Source organism: Botryllus schlosseri, chromosome 10 (genome assembly GCF_051294905.1).
Source record: "Botryllus schlosseri isolate E-star chromosome 10, Bs_hap1, whole genome shotgun sequence".
Taxonomy (NCBI): Eukaryota; Metazoa; Chordata; class Ascidiacea; order Stolidobranchia; family Styelidae; genus Botryllus; species Botryllus schlosseri.
The window spans coordinates 15,222,364-15,241,510 of NC_137245.1; the positions used below are offsets into that span (position 1 = coordinate 15,222,364).

The 19,147-nt window shown below is 42.6% G+C and overlaps 3 protein-coding genes across 3 annotated transcripts in view; all 3 read right to left on the reverse strand.

The window, feature by feature from the left end:
* LOC145448347 (neurocalcin homolog) overlaps positions 1–11,553 on the reverse strand; it is a 65,314-nt gene extending 53,761 nt beyond the window's left edge. The window contains exon 1 of the mRNA XM_080326731.1: positions 11,529–11,553. The gene's annotated coding sequence lies outside the window, so the exon portion shown is untranslated. The remainder of the gene's footprint in view (positions 1–11,528) is intronic.
* Positions 2,376–11,748, reverse strand: LOC145448345 (trifunctional enzyme subunit beta, mitochondrial-like). Its single transcript, XM_080326729.1, has 13 exons — positions 11,593–11,748; positions 10,982–11,117; positions 10,787–10,901; positions 9,786–9,903; positions 9,605–9,726; positions 8,906–8,980; positions 8,663–8,843; positions 5,765–5,889; positions 5,132–5,211; positions 4,928–5,063; positions 4,786–4,860; positions 4,262–4,426; positions 2,376–2,516 (listed from the first exon to the last, which is right to left on the reverse strand). Exons 1-13 carry the CDS (start codon positions 11,648–11,650, stop codon positions 2,478–2,480), a joined length of 1,425 nt encoding a protein of 474 aa, XP_080182855.1. The 5' UTR covers positions 11,651–11,748; the 3' UTR covers positions 2,376–2,477.
* Positions 11,694–18,341, reverse strand: LOC145448339 (peroxisomal ATPase PEX1-like). Its single transcript, XM_080326720.1, is given in 2 exon segments — positions 11,694–14,498; positions 14,501–18,341. Coding segments are annotated over 2 exon segments (4,056 nt in total). The 5' UTR covers positions 17,403–18,341; the 3' UTR covers positions 11,694–13,344.
* Positions 18,342–19,147: the final 806 nt, after the last annotated feature.

Below are 19,147 nucleotides of genomic sequence, written 5' to 3' on the forward strand. Positions count from 1 at the left end.
TATTAGTGGCCAGCGCCGCTAGCTAGTTGAAATGAGATCTTTCATTTTAAAAGACTCTCTTAGAAGTCTTACCGCAATTTGATTCCTGTCCAGTACTATGAATATCAAAGCGGAAATTCAGCCTGGCACGGGTAAACGACGGGAGTAAATGGTAGCCCGTCGTTTCAATCAGTACCCAAAAAGTAGCTCTTGGTTGCAAAAAGGTTGGTGATCCCTGCCCTAAAGCTACTCCATTGATCCCAGCTTATGAACCCCAGCTCTTGGGCCCAAGTCGGTGCGAACTAGAACCCGACAGCCCAACCCCATCTGGCATTCGACAGATAGGGCATTTCGCTCAAGGCGCAATACCGAGATTTCAGACCATTTAGATCAGGGGTGGGCAAACTTTTGAGCTCGCGGGCCGCATTCAACATCTGAATCCATTCGCGGGCCGCACTATATATAATTGGGATTATAAACCAAAACGCAATATTGTTATTTCATTATATAGTGAGGACATTGAGATAATATATATGCTTATTTAAAACAAAACAAACATTGCTTTGCCGATATCGCGTCACGCGTCAGAAAAAGTGGCGGGATTTCATAAGCTGGTCGACCTCAATAACCAATTTGTCAACGCTATATAGAGATGAAAGTAGGTTTTCCCGATTCTTAGAACAGGATTGAAATTTAAATCCGTGAAAAGCGATCTGTTCAGTGTTCATAGACTTACTGATTCCACTTTGGGTTCCGTTCCAGGACACACAATGCTGACAGCATCATAACTATGTTAGCTTCAAACACGCTTCTACTATGTGTAGATAAAATATAAATGCCCTAATTCTACGCATACAGAGAACGAATCTACCTATGACACGCGCGAATCGTTTTGAATAAGCACATCACTGAAATAATTAAAACTGAAGTGGCCAATCTGAAATCACACTCGTGAACCGAATTATATGTCAATCTCGTTCAGGATTTCTGTGACGTTTCGCAGTTGAAACCTTTAAAACTGCGTGGGCCTTGGGATCGGGCTGTCGAGGCAGAAATTAAACATAAAAAAATGACATAGGAAGTATTTACCTTAGAACAGCGGTTCTCAAACTTTTTAAGACACGCCGCTTATGATGGTGAAAGATTTCGCGCCCTCCTTATCGTCATATCACAAAAAGCAACCAGGATGCTAGCGAGCCTAACGGATAGTTTATTGGCATAGAAGGCAACGACTATGGTTGAGAGATTTTGAAACATGACATTCAGACTAAATACAGAGCAATAATTATGAATCGGATGGAAATCGCGCAATGCGCGAAAAAAATTTCAGTTAAGCTCAGCTTCGCGACAACCTTTCACACGCTTTCACGCCCCCTGGGGGGCGCGCCGCCCATTTTGAGTACCACTGCCTCAGAATTATCATGATGAAATATACTAAGAAAAGGTTACATCGAATCCCTGCAAATAGTTCGATTTTTAGTACGCATTTTATCATTATTTTTATTAAGTTTTTTAGACTCTCGCGGGCCGCACAGAACGGTGTTGCGGGCCGCATGCGGCCCGCGGGCCGTAGTTTGCCCACCCCTGATTTAGATCATTTATTTTAGGCTTACCAAACGTCCTCTTTTAAGAGGATTTGTCCTCTTTTCTGACTTTTTTGAAAGTGTTCTCGGAGGACGCCCTTTTGTCCTCTTTTTTGAAAATTTAGGTCAGATTTAGAGCAAATTGCGAGCGATATGCCGCAAATTAGCACAGAAGTGACGCTCCGGCGGGTATTTCGGAGTGAAAAACGGTGATTTTAGCTCTGAGCGAAAAGAAGACCTTTTTTTAGTCTTCCACCTGGCAATGTGGGAAAAATTCACCGGTTTTTGAGTGTCCTCTTTTTAGATTTCCAAAATATGGTAAGCCTAATTTATTTGAACAGCTTTATAGCAATTGCTATGCTTAGACATGATTTAGTACATGATAGAACGAGAACTTGAAAGCCTGCATCTGGACACCTGTAACTGAAATAGTAATTCCCTATCCAACAGTCGCAGATATAGTTATTCGACTCCCTTACACTAACATACTGCGACGTCACAAAAATGAGCACATTTTTTACTTCGAATGATACCGAGATTTCTTTCAAAGTGTGATGATGACTCGATATTATCGACGAACCCGATAGTCGGCCAGGCTCTAATAAGACTACTCCAAGTTGTTTCAACAATCCCATCTCTTCATCATACAGCAATATCGTGTTTTTGAAACGATAGCAAGTTCAATAAAAGACTGACTGACTGACACTAAAACACATAAACATTCAAGTCGACAACCACATAGATAGCGCTGCCGCGACTTGCGCTTGTCAAGGCGCTGCAATCGCTCAAATAACGTAGACACCATACACGAGATTCTGGCTCTTTTACTTTCGTTTTATTGTATACCCACGGAATTATTCTAGGTTTAAAGACATTTTACAAGTAAAAAAAGATGAAACCAGCGCACGCAATCGTTCAGTAGTCGGGATGCCTCTCCACCACCATGGCGTGGCCCTGAAAGAATAGGGAAGATTAAATTTCAGACAGGTGCGTCATAGTCCGAACCAATATAACTCTATTTACAGTGATAGGATGAAATGATAAGTACATCCTCCGGCGTAAAATGCTCTTTGCTGCCGCAGCCTTCGCTTAGAACAGTACAAAGTGATGAACGTTACTTAAACCCCATTGAATCTGCGATGTCCATGTTCAAGTAGGGCTCTTCAAAAATGACTTTTTTTTCTCAAATCGTACTGGCTACTTGATTAACTTGTTAGGCTACCTAATTTAAGCCTACACACAAAATTTGGTTCAATTCCAGCCAGTGGAAGCGGAGTTATTGCCGTCGAAAAATTTTGATTTGAATAAAATAGTATTTACGGTGAGCACAACTATAATAAATAAACAAATAATCGGTGCCGTCGAAAAATTTCAATTTGAATAAAATAGTATTTACGGTGACCGATTATTTGTTTATTTATTATAGTTGTGCTCACCGTAAATACTATTTTACTCAAATCAAAATTTTTCGACGGCAATAACTCCGTTTCAACTGGTTGGAATTGCACCAAATTTGGTGAGCATCGTTTCTATAGATAGCCTAACACTTTCATGGGGTGAACAGAAAATTTTCAAATTTTTTATTACTGCTTACCGGTATTTATTTTTATATAATAAATAGAAACTTTCTTCTGTAGCAAAGCGGTTACTGGCTGGAATTGAACCAAATTTTGTGTGTAGGCTTAAATTAGGTAACCTAACAATTTTATTAAGTAGCCAGTACGATTCAAGAAAAAAAGTCAGTTTTGAAGAGCCCTAATGTACTGTACAGTACATATTATTTCCCACATACGGTTCGGCACAAGCCCCGAATACAGACGGTACACACGTAGGTCTGGCAAGGGGTGCCTGACCGTTGAGTATGTGAGAACACTTAGCATCTAGCTTTGTAACCAAAAGTCAAACCTTAATCGCACCCATAACCCCCAAAATAAACCCTTACTGAATCCCAAACCCTGAACCAAACCCAAAACTGAACCCTTACCCTAACTATAGCCTGAACGCCAAAATGCAGCATGCTAATACTTTTTTGTACTGTAGCCGAGAGGCGTTCTACAATTTCCAGCTTTGATATTGCGGTATTGGGTTTGGACTTTAGAAAAAAATTGAATTCAGTATTTTGACCCGATTACGGTGGAATTTGGATTTTTTCCGGAGCCGGACTTTACATTAAACTTCAAATTTTCCACAACCTCTGTACGCCATGACAACATGAATGACGTGGCAAGTTCGAATATGTACCTTTTATGCGATCACACAGAAATATAATACTAACACCGCATCACAGCAAAGATATTTATTTCAGTGCAGATAGTGACGATGCTGTGCGTGGTTCATAACATACGTAGATTTGCACTTCCTGTTCGTACGGTATATTGTGACCAATAGAGGTTCCATGGCTTACACAATGGAAAATAGTATCGAAAATGTTATTCCCTTTGGTATGGATTTTTCTCTTAGTGGCAAGGATCGTAAAATTTTTAAAAAATCGTCTCTGACTACTAGACTTGAATATTTAAAATTACCATTCTATTCAGATTCGAGTACCAGAATCATTGTGCCCACCGAGGCCTATTTCAGACTAGGACATGGAGTGAATTCCGGATTTGGATTTTAAAATAGTAAATCCACCCGGCTACCGTACCAGAGCAATAAAAAGCTAAAACAACGAGAACCACTCTCAGCCGCCCGATACTCACAAGCCCGCCCGCCGCGCAGGCCGCCAAAAGCGCGAACTGCCCGTCCTCGGCCTTTAACCTGTTCGCGGCCGTGGTCAGGAGTCTGCATCCGGTCGCGCCAAACGGGTGTCCGATCGACAGCGATCCTCCCCACAGGTTGAATTTTTCCATCGATGGGGCGCCGACCTGCATGTTAACGTACAGACTTGGGCCACGAAAAATCAAGTGTGGCACATATCATTACTCAGGCTCGGTAAAATCAAGTGCCCGAGTGATCTGATGCTGAAGTCAAGGACAGGCAGTGAGTTACAAGCCATGAAAAAACTATTTCAAATAGAAATAAAACACGAAGGTTTGAAAAATTCTCGAGTAATCTCAAGAAGTAAATCAATCTATTTTTCCCAAGTGACTAATCCATTTTGCTTCAAAAACCAAAAAAGAAGCAAAAGAAATCTAAGACCAGATTCACTCAAGTAGACAGAGTTTACTCAAGTAGCCCCAAAAAGTACCAGTACTTCGTTATCGGGACGAAAATTTCCACCCACCTTTGTTGTCCTGTCCATGTAATTCTTGGCGAAATACTCGGACTCCATGGCGGCCAGGTTAGCCAGAATCTGACCCTGCGAAGAGTAACGCGAAAAATTCAACGGGCCCGCGGGCACAGAGGAATCGCAGGAAAAAACCTACCGCGAAAGCTTCGTGATATTCGAAAACGTCAACGTCCGACATTTTCAAGCCAGCCTTTTCCAAGACTTTCGGCGTGGCGTAGGCTGGGCCCAACAGCAGCTGATCCTTTGGATCTTGCGATACGTATGTGAAATCTCTGTGAAGATATTCGCATTGTTAACGTCATGCTCTGTTTATGACAATGAGGGTAGGCGTATTCCATACCTGAGGTAAGCCTTGGGCTTGTACCCCATCTCTTTTGCCTTGTTTTCCTCCATAATGAGCACCGCACTGGCTCCGTCAGACTGCGAATTTAAAACAGCAATGGTAAACAACTATAGAAAAGTAATAACTCCAACGCAATCAGCTATTTCCAGAGCTACCAGCGAATTCACAACTTGATGGCATCTAATCCTAACCCTAACCTACCCTAACACTATCCCTAATATAACTCATAAGCCTGAGCTACCCAAAACACCAAGTGCTGTATATCACAATTCAGCTCATCTTCTGTGGAACATTAATTTGGATTGCAGGGCACAGTTACGTATTCATGGCTATGTGAACATGGCTTTTCAGTTGCAACTGAAACTAAAAGCTGTAAACGAAAGAGAATGTTCGGAATTGAAAAAGAAACGCGGTCACATTTCCTCGTTTCAGTTGTATATGCTCGCATTAACACATGAAAATAATAATTTGTAAGGTTGTAAATGTGACACGAGTGTTTTATAACATTTCTAGTGTGCCACAAGCTGCAAAAGTCTGGGAGCCACTGTCAAAAAGGAAAAGATATTCAATATGTGTGATACTTATTGCAAAGTTATTTCACAGTCAACGTAACAATCGAAATAGACTTACTAAAAACGACGAATTGGCCGCTGTGATCGTTCCGTGCGGCTTGACGAAGGCGGCTTTCAATTTAGCCATTTTTTCGAGCGGGGTGGGCCGGATACCGTTGTCCACTTTCACTGGATTGGCGACGCCTGTAAACCGAAGATACAGCAATTGAGACAAAGCGGGATACGCAGTGCTATCCGCATTCGATCGACAAAAACCAGATAAAATCGATATTAATTAATCCTATAAAGTAACTTTCATTTGAACGCGTAATAAGTAGCACTGGGCAGGGATTTCTGTTAACCCGATCGAAACGGCACACTCATTAATGATAACTGAGCGTATTTTCACGAACACGCTTTACTTAATCCAAAATTTCCTGGGTTGTTCTGGTCGTAGACAATTACAACTATTACAGATGGATAGCTATTATCAATACGCATACGTCGAGCCATAAATATCATCGTATACTATCGAATAGCCTGTTCAAAATGCAGATTGAATACATAAAAACGTTTTGCGCAAAATACAATTCGCCACGGCGTTCGCGTGAATGTGCGCGCGTGAGATAAACCAGCGCCCGTGACCTAAATCAGCGCATCGCCGAGACATCAAATTCATCTGCAGATCTTTTCTCCTAACATGCGTTGGTTATGCCCATTGCCCATCTATTGGAATACTTATAATCAATAATTAGTCGCACAGAAGATTATTTGAACTGGAAGTAAAAATATTTTACGAAATAACATGCGCGGGTTTTAGCAATGTATTTTCTGTTGCTGTTGAAGATTACGCATATTGAATATTTTTGCTTTTCATACTAATACACCAATACTGCCATGATGTTGTTCAGCGAGCTACAAGATCTCCGCTATTGATATGACAGGAAATTTATGTCCGTAAATGGCTGCACTTCTGGTGAAAATGTTTCACGTCTTTCCCGTAGTAGCCTAGCGAATAAAACGAAATGCACCGGCACATCAAAGCTCCGGTCGCGATTCTGGTATTGAAAGGTATTTTCGTGTCTGCTCGAGTTTTCCGTCCACAACGCGCAGGTCATTCATGAAAATTTGACGACCAGCAAAGCCAATGGCATATATTGCGCCACGCAATAAATTACTTTACAAAAATATGGTTGAATGTCGATTTTCAATTTAGCGGATCGAGGTATGTAGAGTCTGCGGTCACGAACGCACTTCGAAACTGATTGCTGCGATGTGCGTGTTGTACAACAGCAATGTTAGTTTCAACACATGGCACGAACTCGTACAAAGGATGGACGAGCGATTACATATACCGGCGTTGTGAAATGAATCATTTCAACGTCCGCGATACTATGTTATCACCCAAACAATAACACGCGGTAATATATTTGCTGTTGTGATTAGCGAAGATTCGCTGTTGCAGATTACGCATATCGATTGCTGCTTTTCATACTAATACAGCATTACCAACATGATGGTATTCAGTTCAGCGAGCTACAAGATCTCCAAAGCGCAATCGATATGACAGAAAATTTATGTCCGTAAATGGCTTCACTTCTGGTGAAAATGTTTCAGATCTGGCCCATGGTAGAGAACAAAACCTAAATATGGTTGAATGTTCAATGTCCATTGTCAAATTAGCGAATAAATAGGTATGTAGAGTCGGCGGTCGAGTTGTGCACTTCGAAACTGATTGCTGCGATGCGCATGTCGTGATAGCTGGGTTATCAGGATGCCTATTGGTTCAATAGACAGCCCTTGTCTCAAAGCGATTGTCTACATCACCATTGTGGATGAAAGGCTTGCATAATATGACCCGGGGCCTACGATAAGTTATCGTAGGCCCCGTATGACCTAATCTTTCTTCAAATGCCCAGTAAAATAGCAGTGAAACACTGCATTTTATATTGCAGATATGACTACCTGTCAATCCAACCAATATATATTCATTTCTACTTGTTGTACAAGAGCAAGGTGTGTTTCGATAAAGCACTATCTAGTACTTAGTAACTCGTACGAAGCGATTACATACATCGGCGTCCGGCACTGTGAATTGAATCATTGAATGAGCGTCGTCAATACTACAATAACACGCGGCGCGTGTATGTGCACTGAATGCGAGACGCCTGGCATCAATCGCGCTATAGCCAACTGTAGCCATCGGTATATCAGCGGTCGTTACAGTCGATTGTATTATCGTAAGAACCTCACTCAGGTCATTTTGGAATCCTGATATTGCTGTGAAATCAGTCAGGCGATGATTCTATCCCGAGCACGTCTATGTATGACGTAGTCGCAAATTCAAGAAGCAAATTCTCTTTTATTTTCAAAAAGTTGAGAACACTTCTTGGTATAGGGGCATCACCTATTTCTCTCTCGCTTTGAGAGTAGCTCAGTTGGTTAGGTGGCTGTTTCACGATTACAGCGATATATTGGGTGTCGGTTCAAGTCTCGTGGTTCGGATTTTATGAACATTTTTCTAAATGCATTGAAATTTGGACTCGAGGCCGGCCGTTCCAGTCGGGTTAATTTTGCACAGCTCTAGTTTTGAGTCCAAGTCACGACATTAATACAAACACGAATCTTACAAAAGCATTCGCAATCGAATAAAACCAAATCCGAAACTCGGAATCAACTCATAACCAGAGGTGGTCAAAGTAGTCACCGTCGCTACTCAAGTAGAAGTAGAAGTAAAGCCAGAACTTCTACTCAAGTAGAAGTAGGAGTGGTGGTTCGCAAGTAAGTAAGTAAGTAGGTATTGTACGCATATTTTTGCCTAAAAAACTGAAAACTGTCAAGTAGAAGTAGAAGTAATCTAAAATCATAACTACGGTACTTAAAAAGTAGTGTGAGTCGGAAAAATCTACTTCAAGTACTTCAAAAAGTAGAAGTACTTCGTTACTGACCACCTCTGCTCATAACCATCATTGTTCACCTGGCACTTTAACTTCCAGCACATCCTGCAATTTCCCCTCTTCAGTCGCCTTTTTCGCGAGCGAATGCGACCTGTACGCGTACTCGTCTTGCGCCTGCCTGGAAATCCCGAAAGCAGCTGCCAGTCGGTCCGCGGAATGGCCCATGACCTCGTTTGTCGAAAATTCAGCAATGGCGGGAAGCTAAGGCAAGAATAGACAGTGTCAGACCACGACTTCGGGCGACAAACTTTCGGTAGTAATACCTCAGGCGCTAAATACCGGGCGGGACTCATCAGAACTTTGCTGGCGAGACCCAGTCTTTTTCCGGCGGTCTTTGCCTGGACAGAGAAAACAGATTGAATTTGAGTGAGTTAGTGAGCTCGTCAGCGATGAAACATCATGTAAGAGATAAAATTTATATGACAACATACGTTGGCGGGCAGAGGACGGTAATGATAAATCACAGCGAAAACATTTTGTCTCATTTGTGTAATCTGTATTTTAGGATGAGCCAAAGCTGATACAAATCTGGTGTAGAGGTGGACCAAGGTGACCTCACAGCCGTATCGCAACTCTGTCATCAAAGCATCTCGATGGTGCAGGCGAAAAAGAATATTACATCTCTTTCATAAAGGGGTGACGAACCAAAAAAGTTTGGGAACCGTTGGTCTGCGTCGGAGGCGTCAAACATTCGGCCCACCAGACAATTTCATCCGGCCCGTGAAACAATTCAGAGTAGATTACAAGTTTGTATTATCCAGCACATTTCTAATAAATTTGAGATTTTTTGTAAGAAATACTTTCATTAAATATTCCATCAAGAGAGCAAACAGCAAGTGCGTTCATAGGTGTTGCCGACTGTATGACTGTGCGAATAGTTCAGCCCGCAAGCAATATGAAGGTTTGAATACGGCCAACGACGCAAGTTGCGCTTGACGCCCCTGGTCCACATCGACACGAACCTTGTTCAAATCCAGCATGAGTTTCCTCATGGTCCGGTTGAATCTGATCGGGACATCCGACATGAAATCCACGCCGCCGGCAATAACGGCTTGACACTGCCCGCTCATAATCAGGCTGGCAGCTGGGACAACACAAATTTCATCACTTGCAAGTTTTCAAATGTACGACGGTATACCGCACCTGTGGAGATGGACTGGTTGGACGAAATGCAGGCTTGCGAAACGGTATGGGACGGGATACGTTCCGAGAAGCCCGCACCCAGGGCCGCTTCCCTGGCAATATTTGGAGTTTTTGCTTCCTGTAAAGCACGGAATGAATTGCGTTTAGAATGGAGTTGGCTGCAAACCATCAAGGCTTAGGGATTGCTCTGGATGTTGCATGGGAAATACTGATTTTCGGTCACTCATCTTATAACGCTTGGCAAAATTTAGTAGGCCTACCTGACAGATTAGTTCAGAGTCAACAATTAATCTTAGAGTCGGGTGCTCGAGAACCACTAATAATGATACAGTGCACAGTAAGAACAAATTGCAGAGTTTAAATTCGTACCTTACATATGACCGCAAAGAAAATATGGACAGTAAATGCCCATAAATGTTTTCATACTTGATACCGTAACTATAACCAAGGTATACACTATGACATAATGCACCAAGTCGATCGCAACTCAAAAATGTCTCATCTCCGTAAGCAGGCATAGTCTCTATGCTTAGATGCCGCGATAAAGCCAATTCAAGTTTTGAGGCTGCAATGGCGGGATGAAATGATTGTTGCGATACGTTAATTCCAGCCGATAAAACAGCTCTTTGTTAAAAGGGGTGTATAATTTCACGTACACAAAAAAAAAATAATCTTAGTACTCTACTCATATTATTGCAATCAATACTACACTTGTATGTGCCCGTACCCAAATGTGCCCATCCCAATATATGACATGAGATTCAGCACCAGTGCCTGTGAAATATATATTCGAGTGCTTTGCTGCAGCAAAATGGAAACCTATTTGCAATCAACAGTGCTGCGTCAAACATAATTGTCGAATCAGTGATGCCCCGTCACATATCAAACGGTTAATTTTGAATTCGAATTAATAAATTTCAATCACTCGGCTTGCCCTTCCAGATAACTGCCACTGCAAGAACAAATCCCCGGCTAAAAACATTGCGAACGTATCTCTTTACCTGGATCACAGTTCCGAATATAATATAGTCCACTTCCGATGTAGACATCCCCGTTCGTTTCAACAAGCCTTTTAACGCTTCCCGTGCCAGATCGTGAGGCATCAAGTTTTGATACCTGTTCAAAGAGTAAAATTGCAATAACTTGCAATTCAAATAGGAAAAATTGCAATAAACATCACAGTAGAGCGGACTTACTCGGTTCCCGACATCAAGAAAGGGGTCCTCACCCCTTCGACGAGCACGATATTGGGAACTTCCTTCCGTGGTAACGTCTTCTTAGTCTTTGCAGCCGCATCTAGCTGGCTTGTCACGCTTAGGCAACGTGAAGACACTGAAATATAACATATCTCAGTATTTTTCGTCTCAATTGAAATGTCACGTTATATTTTTTGCATAATTTAACGTCTTCACTTTCTAGTGGTGGTTTCCCACCTTTTGCCAGTCGTGATGCCGTATCGAAAAACCAATGGGGTGGACAGGGGTAGAATACGAGAACCCTCTACCCCATTTTAAAAACTCTTCTCTCTGAGAGAGTACTCTGCTTATCCCTTATTCTGAATGCATTCGCATATTGTTCCTATTGTTTTTTCACCGTTGTCGTGTTGTCACAAAACAACACACCTATACCAATACCATGCATTAGATAACCATGCTATCTCTCTCTACAGATCCTAGTCATCCTGTGATATGCTTAGTAAATATAGGTAGACATAGGCCTACCATGTTTGTTTATGACTAGGACCTTAATACAACCAAATACTCTAAAAAATACAAAAGAGAACACATAGATCACAATCTCATCATACCTTGATAAAGAGGGACCTTGTGTAAATTGTTGGAGAGTGCGCGACCAATGCCAGCCATGTTTCCCGTCAGATACTACAATACAGCTACTATATAAAAAAAGCTGCGGCAAAGAATAAAATCAATCGAGAGAATTGCTCAATTTATGATGTGTCGGCAAAAATTAAAGAGGTCATCACAGTGCATTGCACGGGCATCGGTAACAAAATTGATTCAAGCGATTATGATCAAGAAAAAGAAATGATTGCGAATGAATATGTAGTACTGCAAAGAGACAGTGGAGCACGTATCAGTAAAGTCGCGTGTTTACATTTGGGAAAATAGCAACAGCTTTATCTAGATGTAGCAACACTAATAGGCGCGAATTGTACTTACGAATGAGCTTATCCCAAGTGATGATAACTGATTTTAATTGTAGGAATTATTTTACATTTCAGCATTGATTACAACATCAGATCCGGTATGAACGAACAAACACTCAACAAAATGTAGTAATAGCAACGACTGATAAATCAGTGTAAAGTTACTGTCAAAGTCGAGTTGATTGATACGACACATGCGTAATCATTTCCTAATCATGACATTGATACGCTGTCGTGATAGATTGAAACAACTTTTTGTTAATTCATAGGTTAGGACATTGAAAAAGGCATTCATGCACTGCTTGAAAATCTTGGATTTTGAACATTGGGATACTAGTGGAGCAACATTGGCCAATGACTTTCCCTGTTACCCAACAGATTTCTTTCTATTCGATGCTCAATGGTCTTGTTGGTGACCCATCTTTTGTCAGTGTGATCAAAACAGAGACTAAGGAGTTCTGCAGTAAACAGCAAACTGGCCACAGTGTTTTTGAAGAAAACTTTTTTTTACATGCTCAACACTTATGCCAACTAAGACATCATATTACAAGGACCTCAGACATTGGCACGTAACAAACAGACGGACTGCAGACATATTTAAATAAGTTATTGCAAAAAAAGAGCGAGTCCACGGTAAGCGATTATACGATGACCTGTGTCAAATCTGGGAAGCGAGATGGATAAGGAAAACGGCAGCTGACGAAATGTACGGGCACACTGAACTGAACGTTACGAACATATTAATATAAGATTTCGGAAGTTCAACTGATCACTGTTGAGCTGTGTATTACTACCGCCGTTTCTTGACAGAACAATTAGGTATTTGCCTTTCCAGGATTTTGAAATGAATACTTGAGCAGTAAACGCAGTATGGACGATGTGGAATTTTGAAATATGTACCTTCTAGGTGAACACAAAGAGTACAATGCCACTACTTGCTCCCTTTCCAGATTATTTTCGACCATGAGCTCACGCATATGTACTAACGGGTGCGCCTTTCTACTACACATTTCATGTGATTCGCCTTCCACAGTGGGAAATAGTATCGACACTGTAATTTTAGCATTCGAAAAAAATCACCTCTCGCAATTCGATTTGTATAGAACACTCGACTCATTAGAATTAATACTAGATTCAAATACCCAAACGCTGTACCCAGCTCTACCGATTCACGGTTTGAAATGTGTTTTCTACACGAAAACAGTGCGAGAAGACCACGGCGTGCTCTGTTGAACACTGGACAGTCCCGCCGGTCAGGACGACGAATACCTGTTTTTTCTCCCCGAAATGATTTAGTCCCATCGCCAGAGCTCAAAAGTACGCACAAATGTCAGCACCAACATACACCATGTCATAACTTCAACAAGCGACGCAAGCAAAAGATTCAAATCCTCAAGCCATAGTAGTCTTTTTCTGCGCGCCGCGCGCGCTCCCGGTCCTTCCCTTATCTAATTTCCCCTTCCCGACAAACTCCCTGCAAATCGCGTCGTATCGATCGCGCTCGGCCGCAGACACAGAAGGCGTGGCGGTCTCGAGAACAGCCTCAAAATGACGGGACCCGACCCATATCTTCCTGTGCCCCGCTTTCTCCGGACGGGACTCGTACAAAAACACTGGACCGCTTCGTATATTCTCCAAGGCGTCGAGGACTTTGTCCGTTATCTCAGTGCCTTTGCTGTCCTTCGAAGCAATAGTTGGAAAGTATATCAAATCGGCATGGGGAGCGTGTAACGCTACGGGTGACGAATGCTTGGATTGAATGGGCCAGGTCTTGAGATCTGACTCAAGTACGGCCGAGTTAGGGCTCCACACAGACTTGGCGGTGGAGTCGAGCGACGCGTCGTAAGATTTCATCATACTATGTGCCTGATATGGTCCGAGCTCGTCAGATGCGGTAGCAGGTCCCTGAGTGAACACCATATCAGGTTCCGGGTTTGCCATTGCATGCGTCTGACCCAGCCGTTCCTTGCCAAGCGCAGTAGCAGAGCTCGTGCTCTCAAGGCTAAATCCGAAATTACTTGTGGGTTCTAGCAAAGCGGTCTCATATTTGGTAATGCTCTCGGAATCAAAAGTCTCCGGGTCATACGAAGCCTCAAGACTATCGGGTCGTATATCATTCGAAAGAACTTCAGTCGAATGGTCCAGCGCCACCACACGCCTTTCGGGCATTGAATCGCCGTGGTGCGCTTTTAACTGTGCGTCGTACACTAACGCGCGTAGATCAGCGCCAGTAAAATGCTGGCACTTCTCGGCGATCGCGCGCGTGTCGACGTCATCGGCCAGCGACACTTTCCGCATCAAACACTCCAAGATTCGTTGGCGTTCCCCCAAATCGGGCATCGGCAAATGCAGATGCGTGTCTAACCTGCCGGGCCGTAGAATCGCGGGGTCAATCAAATCCGGGCGGCTGGTGGCCGCCAGCACGTAAACCCCAGATAGTGGTTCGACGCCGTCTAGATGGGTCAAGAACTGGTTGACGACGCGGTCGGTAACGCCCGTGTTGTCGTGACCGCGTTTCTGCGCTATGGAGTCAAACTCGTCAAAAACAGCAGGCAAGGCGCAGCCGCCTGGGCGCGAGCGAACAACTTCCTAACCGCGGCCTCGCTAGCGCCGATATACTTGTTTAAAAGCTCAGGACCCTTGACCGATATAAAATTCAGCTTACACTCGTTAGCCACGATACCAGCGATCAATGTTTTCCCACATCCCGGCGGGCCGTACAGTAAAATCCCAGAACGCAACTGCATACCCGCGCTTACGTAAAGCTGCGAATACTTCATCGGCCACACCAACTTCTGCACAAGTTGCTTCCTCACGTTATCCAAGCCTCCTATGTCGTCCCAGCTCAACTCGACCGTTTTATGGAGTTTAGCGTCTTGCAGAGAAATCGGAATAAACCCATTTGTAGCTTTCAATAAATCCGACGTCTTCAAAGGCACCGTTTTACCCGCGACCGACCGCTGACCGCAAAACACCGCCGCCCTTTTCGCAAGCTGACTGTAATCTTTCGGCGCGTAACCTTCCGTGATATCCGCGACTTTTTCAAACTCCACCCTCAAATCGTTAGATATCTCTTTCAACAAAACCGCCTTCAAGTATGCCGCCCGCTGTGCCTTACCGGGCAGCGTGAGCTCGCACGTTTTCGAAAACAAGTAACAACCTTCCGCCGGCAACAGCGCGGGGTGCACCGATTGCTCAGAAACGGTAGTTACCACGACCACGATTTTTTGTGCTTGATTGCTAGAACCTCGTGATAACCTCGAAAAGATTTCCTTGAAAATAACAGCCAACCGAGATGCGTAAGTCGCGTTCTGCGATGCTTCTCCATCTCTAGTAGTGGCAGGCACTAAATGATCAAAATCATCTAACAGTAACGCCGATGGCTGTCTCCATTCAAGCTCTCGCACGATACCTTGCAATGTCTTTTTTACAGTCTCAGGTTTTTTGCCTTTGAGATTTGAACAGGACATCCAGCGAACGTACACTGGATTTTCCGGAGTTACTGCAAGACTTCTAAGCAGCACGCGCGAAAAGTAACTCTTCCCGATACCAGACGGCCCGATGACTCGGACAAACCCAGGGTGGGAAGTTTCACTTTGGAGTTTGTGGGTTATAGGCTTGGTACGGAATACGAGTTCACAGTGACGGGTACATTCTGACAACTTCTCTTTCTGACAAGGTATCAGTCCGTGAACGCTTTCCGTCGGAATCTTAGGATCAACGTCATCGAGACAAACTGCGTCGGAAATGGGGGCTGGCACAAATACAATCTCCATGGTTGACATGTCGACATGAGAGAGAAGATAATAACCCGACAGGGAGTTTCCGTCATGGTCGAGTATTTTATCGATCCGGACATAAATTTCGGAATTATTTTCATCACCATCCCGCGAGTCGATTAAAAATCTTTTTACCGGCAACGCTAATATTGTGCCGCGAGTAATTGGTAACGGATTGTGAATGTCGGTAACGATGCCTATCCAGTTTTCGAATGACGTTTTGAAGTCGCAATCCGCCACGTCGAAACCGAGTTCATGTAACGGTTGCAGTACAATACTTTTCACGTTGTTTGCGACAGGTTTTGGTAATTCCAACACCCTCCGAAGCTGTACCTTTGAGGTAACTCCGATTTTGTGCTGCATCCGTAGTACAGGCGATAATTCCAACGATTTCGCCAAGACGTTCAATGCGTCGTTCTCCCGATTACTGCGTAGGAACATCGCAAATTTGCTAATCGACTGGACAAAAAGCCTAACCACAGCGGTCTCATTATCATCAATTGCCGAAGCATCTTTCTCTGTATTATTTTCAATTTGAGATCCTACAGCCGGCAGTTTCGATATGCTCACCAAAAATATTTTGTAACTATTTTTTTCATCATCCTCGACGCAGTTTGAATAATTCAACATGGCATATCCGGCTTGGTGATATTTCTCGAGGATCGAATCGCACCTCACTGTATGCTTAGTGTCTTCGACTCGAAAAACAAGCGGTAATTCCGCAGGAAAATCAGCAATTCGCGACAACACTTCTGGACTAAGCGACGGAGTACACGACTGATCAGACGATGTAACTTGAAGAAACGCAAAATTTCCTAAAATGTTGGGTAGCAATCTCCGAAAAAGTAAATTCCATACGTATTTCACGATCGACACTATCCGACGTAATAACCAAATTTTCAACAATCTTTGGCCCAGTGAAACAGCTGGTTCCGATTGATCCTCGCTGGTACTGGGGTGAACGCTTTGAACAGTGTTAGCTTTATTTAGATCTCTGCTTACTGACGTGTCGGTAACAGTGGGTAGCTCGGCAGCTACCTTATTTGATGGCGGGGGAAGGCTTTCAGAATAATTCATAGAGGTTTTCATCAACTCCCGATCAACTTTTGGTTCTACAAAGAGCTCTGTCAAAGGCATCAAAAGGCCGCAGTAGGACCTAGGATCTATTGCGACAGTTCTTAGATATATACAAACACCGTTTTTTACCCACAGCGGGAATACTTGCCCGGGCCAAAGTACCCTTATCTGATCCAGTAAGCTTCGCTCGATGCTTTGAGAATGGATGTCTAATATTTCCCAATCGTCAACAGTGACTGGTTCGATCCAAGCTTTCAGACACTGAGGCACGCCATTCAGAAGGTTGACCGAAACATTACCGTTGTTCTTCAGTCCCAATTTCGAGGCAAATAATCCGTTGATTTGGATCTTGTTCGATTGATTGAAGTTCAGCGAAGTGCAGTCAAGTCCAAAGTAGAATGTCTTTGAGGAGATGTCAGTGACTTTGATAACATCATAGTGGGAGAGATCATCGCTGACCAATCGGTTTCTACGCCAGTTATTTAGATCTGCTCGAGCCGTGCATGACTTTTCGTTGGTGAATTGCAAAATTAATACTAACGCGTCAGCCATGACAAGCGTGCCACTACTTAGCTGAGAAAAAACAATGCCCATTCAATTTAGCAATGTGAAAGCAAAACGATAGCTTATTCATATATTTCTATAGAGAACATAAGTCGAATAATTCAACTTGAATCCAACTCAGATTGATCAGATGTATTGGTGCTATGATTACGGCAATTTGGAAATTCTGATCGATAGGCTATAAGTATAGAATTTAAAATATATTTGTGAAAACTCAACTACTCTTTTCTTCAATTTTATTACAGTAATGTAGTGGGCATCGAATGCATGAATTCCACAAATTCTCAATGGAATGTACAAGTTTGAAAGGAATCACACAAAAATAAGCATTCTATCACAATTCTTTTGGTATAGGCCCTACTATTATAAATTTATAATACACATTGATTTGATTTTAAATCACTGGTTTTAAATGAACAGGAATGGGTCTTGGGATGCATCGGGGAATAAAGGTAGGCTACCAGGTACCTTTACCACAATTAATTGCGTGAAGAGAACTATCCACGCGAGGCAGAACCGATTTTACAGTCATGAAACGCCAATAACTATGTCACAGCTCGTGTTTCACTGTGTAAAATCTGTCGCGTTTGGAGGACTCGAGTTGCCTTTCCAATGTATAGCTTACAAAAGTATACAACCAACTCCCATCATCACAACTACAAAACAGCTTAGACTAGTGACAATAACTCAGCAATTGTGTTGACCACAAATTCAAGCCAAAATCAATTTGTGCATTTGCACGAGTGCATTTGTGATGGTGGGGTACACTAGAATTTCTACGGCTATACGGTCTTGATACGGAAAAATCCCTAAAATTGTATATCCTTTTGCTTGACCAGCCATATGAATTCCTATATTAATTAGCAGTATATTCAACTATTAACGTCATGGAAAACTGAATGAAAATAACTTACATTACTGTAAAATGTTACGATCGTCGATCTCAAAGTCTTTGATCTCACGGCCTGATGACTCGGTCACGGGCTCAAACAGTTGAACAATGAACTGGAACCCATAATTAGACTACTCTAAGATGGACGCTCTGCCGTAATGTCGTCGGTTATAAATTGTATATTCTATCACAATAACTGGATTACCGGTATAATATAACGAAGACAAACGTGTTCGCAATTGTTTGGTAACGCGGTAACGGTTTCACTTCACAGGAATTGCCAAGCTCCATTCAATGCTGTAACCTGTAGGAAGCACATGACGATATACGTGATGTGCAATCAACTTGACTGGATAATTAAGTCATAAATAGAAACGCTATGCGAATCGAAATCCTGTCAGTTTCACAATTCACAGTCACTAAAATACATGCACGACAGGTTTACATACTTTACCCTCGGCATATTCCACCTACCACAAAATTGCAATACTCTCTTGCCAGAATTAATATGGGCACAAGCTTGTACTGCTTATTCAGCTAACAAATTAAATTTCCAACAAGTGCTAAAAGCTCAAATATCTAGATCGTATTATATTTTTATTTAATCAACGGGGTACCTATAATCTTTCTATTCAGTTTTCACTGCGACTGACCCAAATTACAGTCAATTTAAAATAATCGTATATTTCATACACATTCACATCTGGCAAGACATCTTTCCGTTTAGTTTTCACAATCCAGTGACACAGCAAGATCCTGGACTTTGACCTCTAAAGCAGGATTGGGTCATCACGAATTTCCAAGGTTTTAGTATTTTTTGAACATTTGTTCTGTCAATCATACATTTTCACATGCATGCTTTGAATTTTTGTGCACAAGAGCA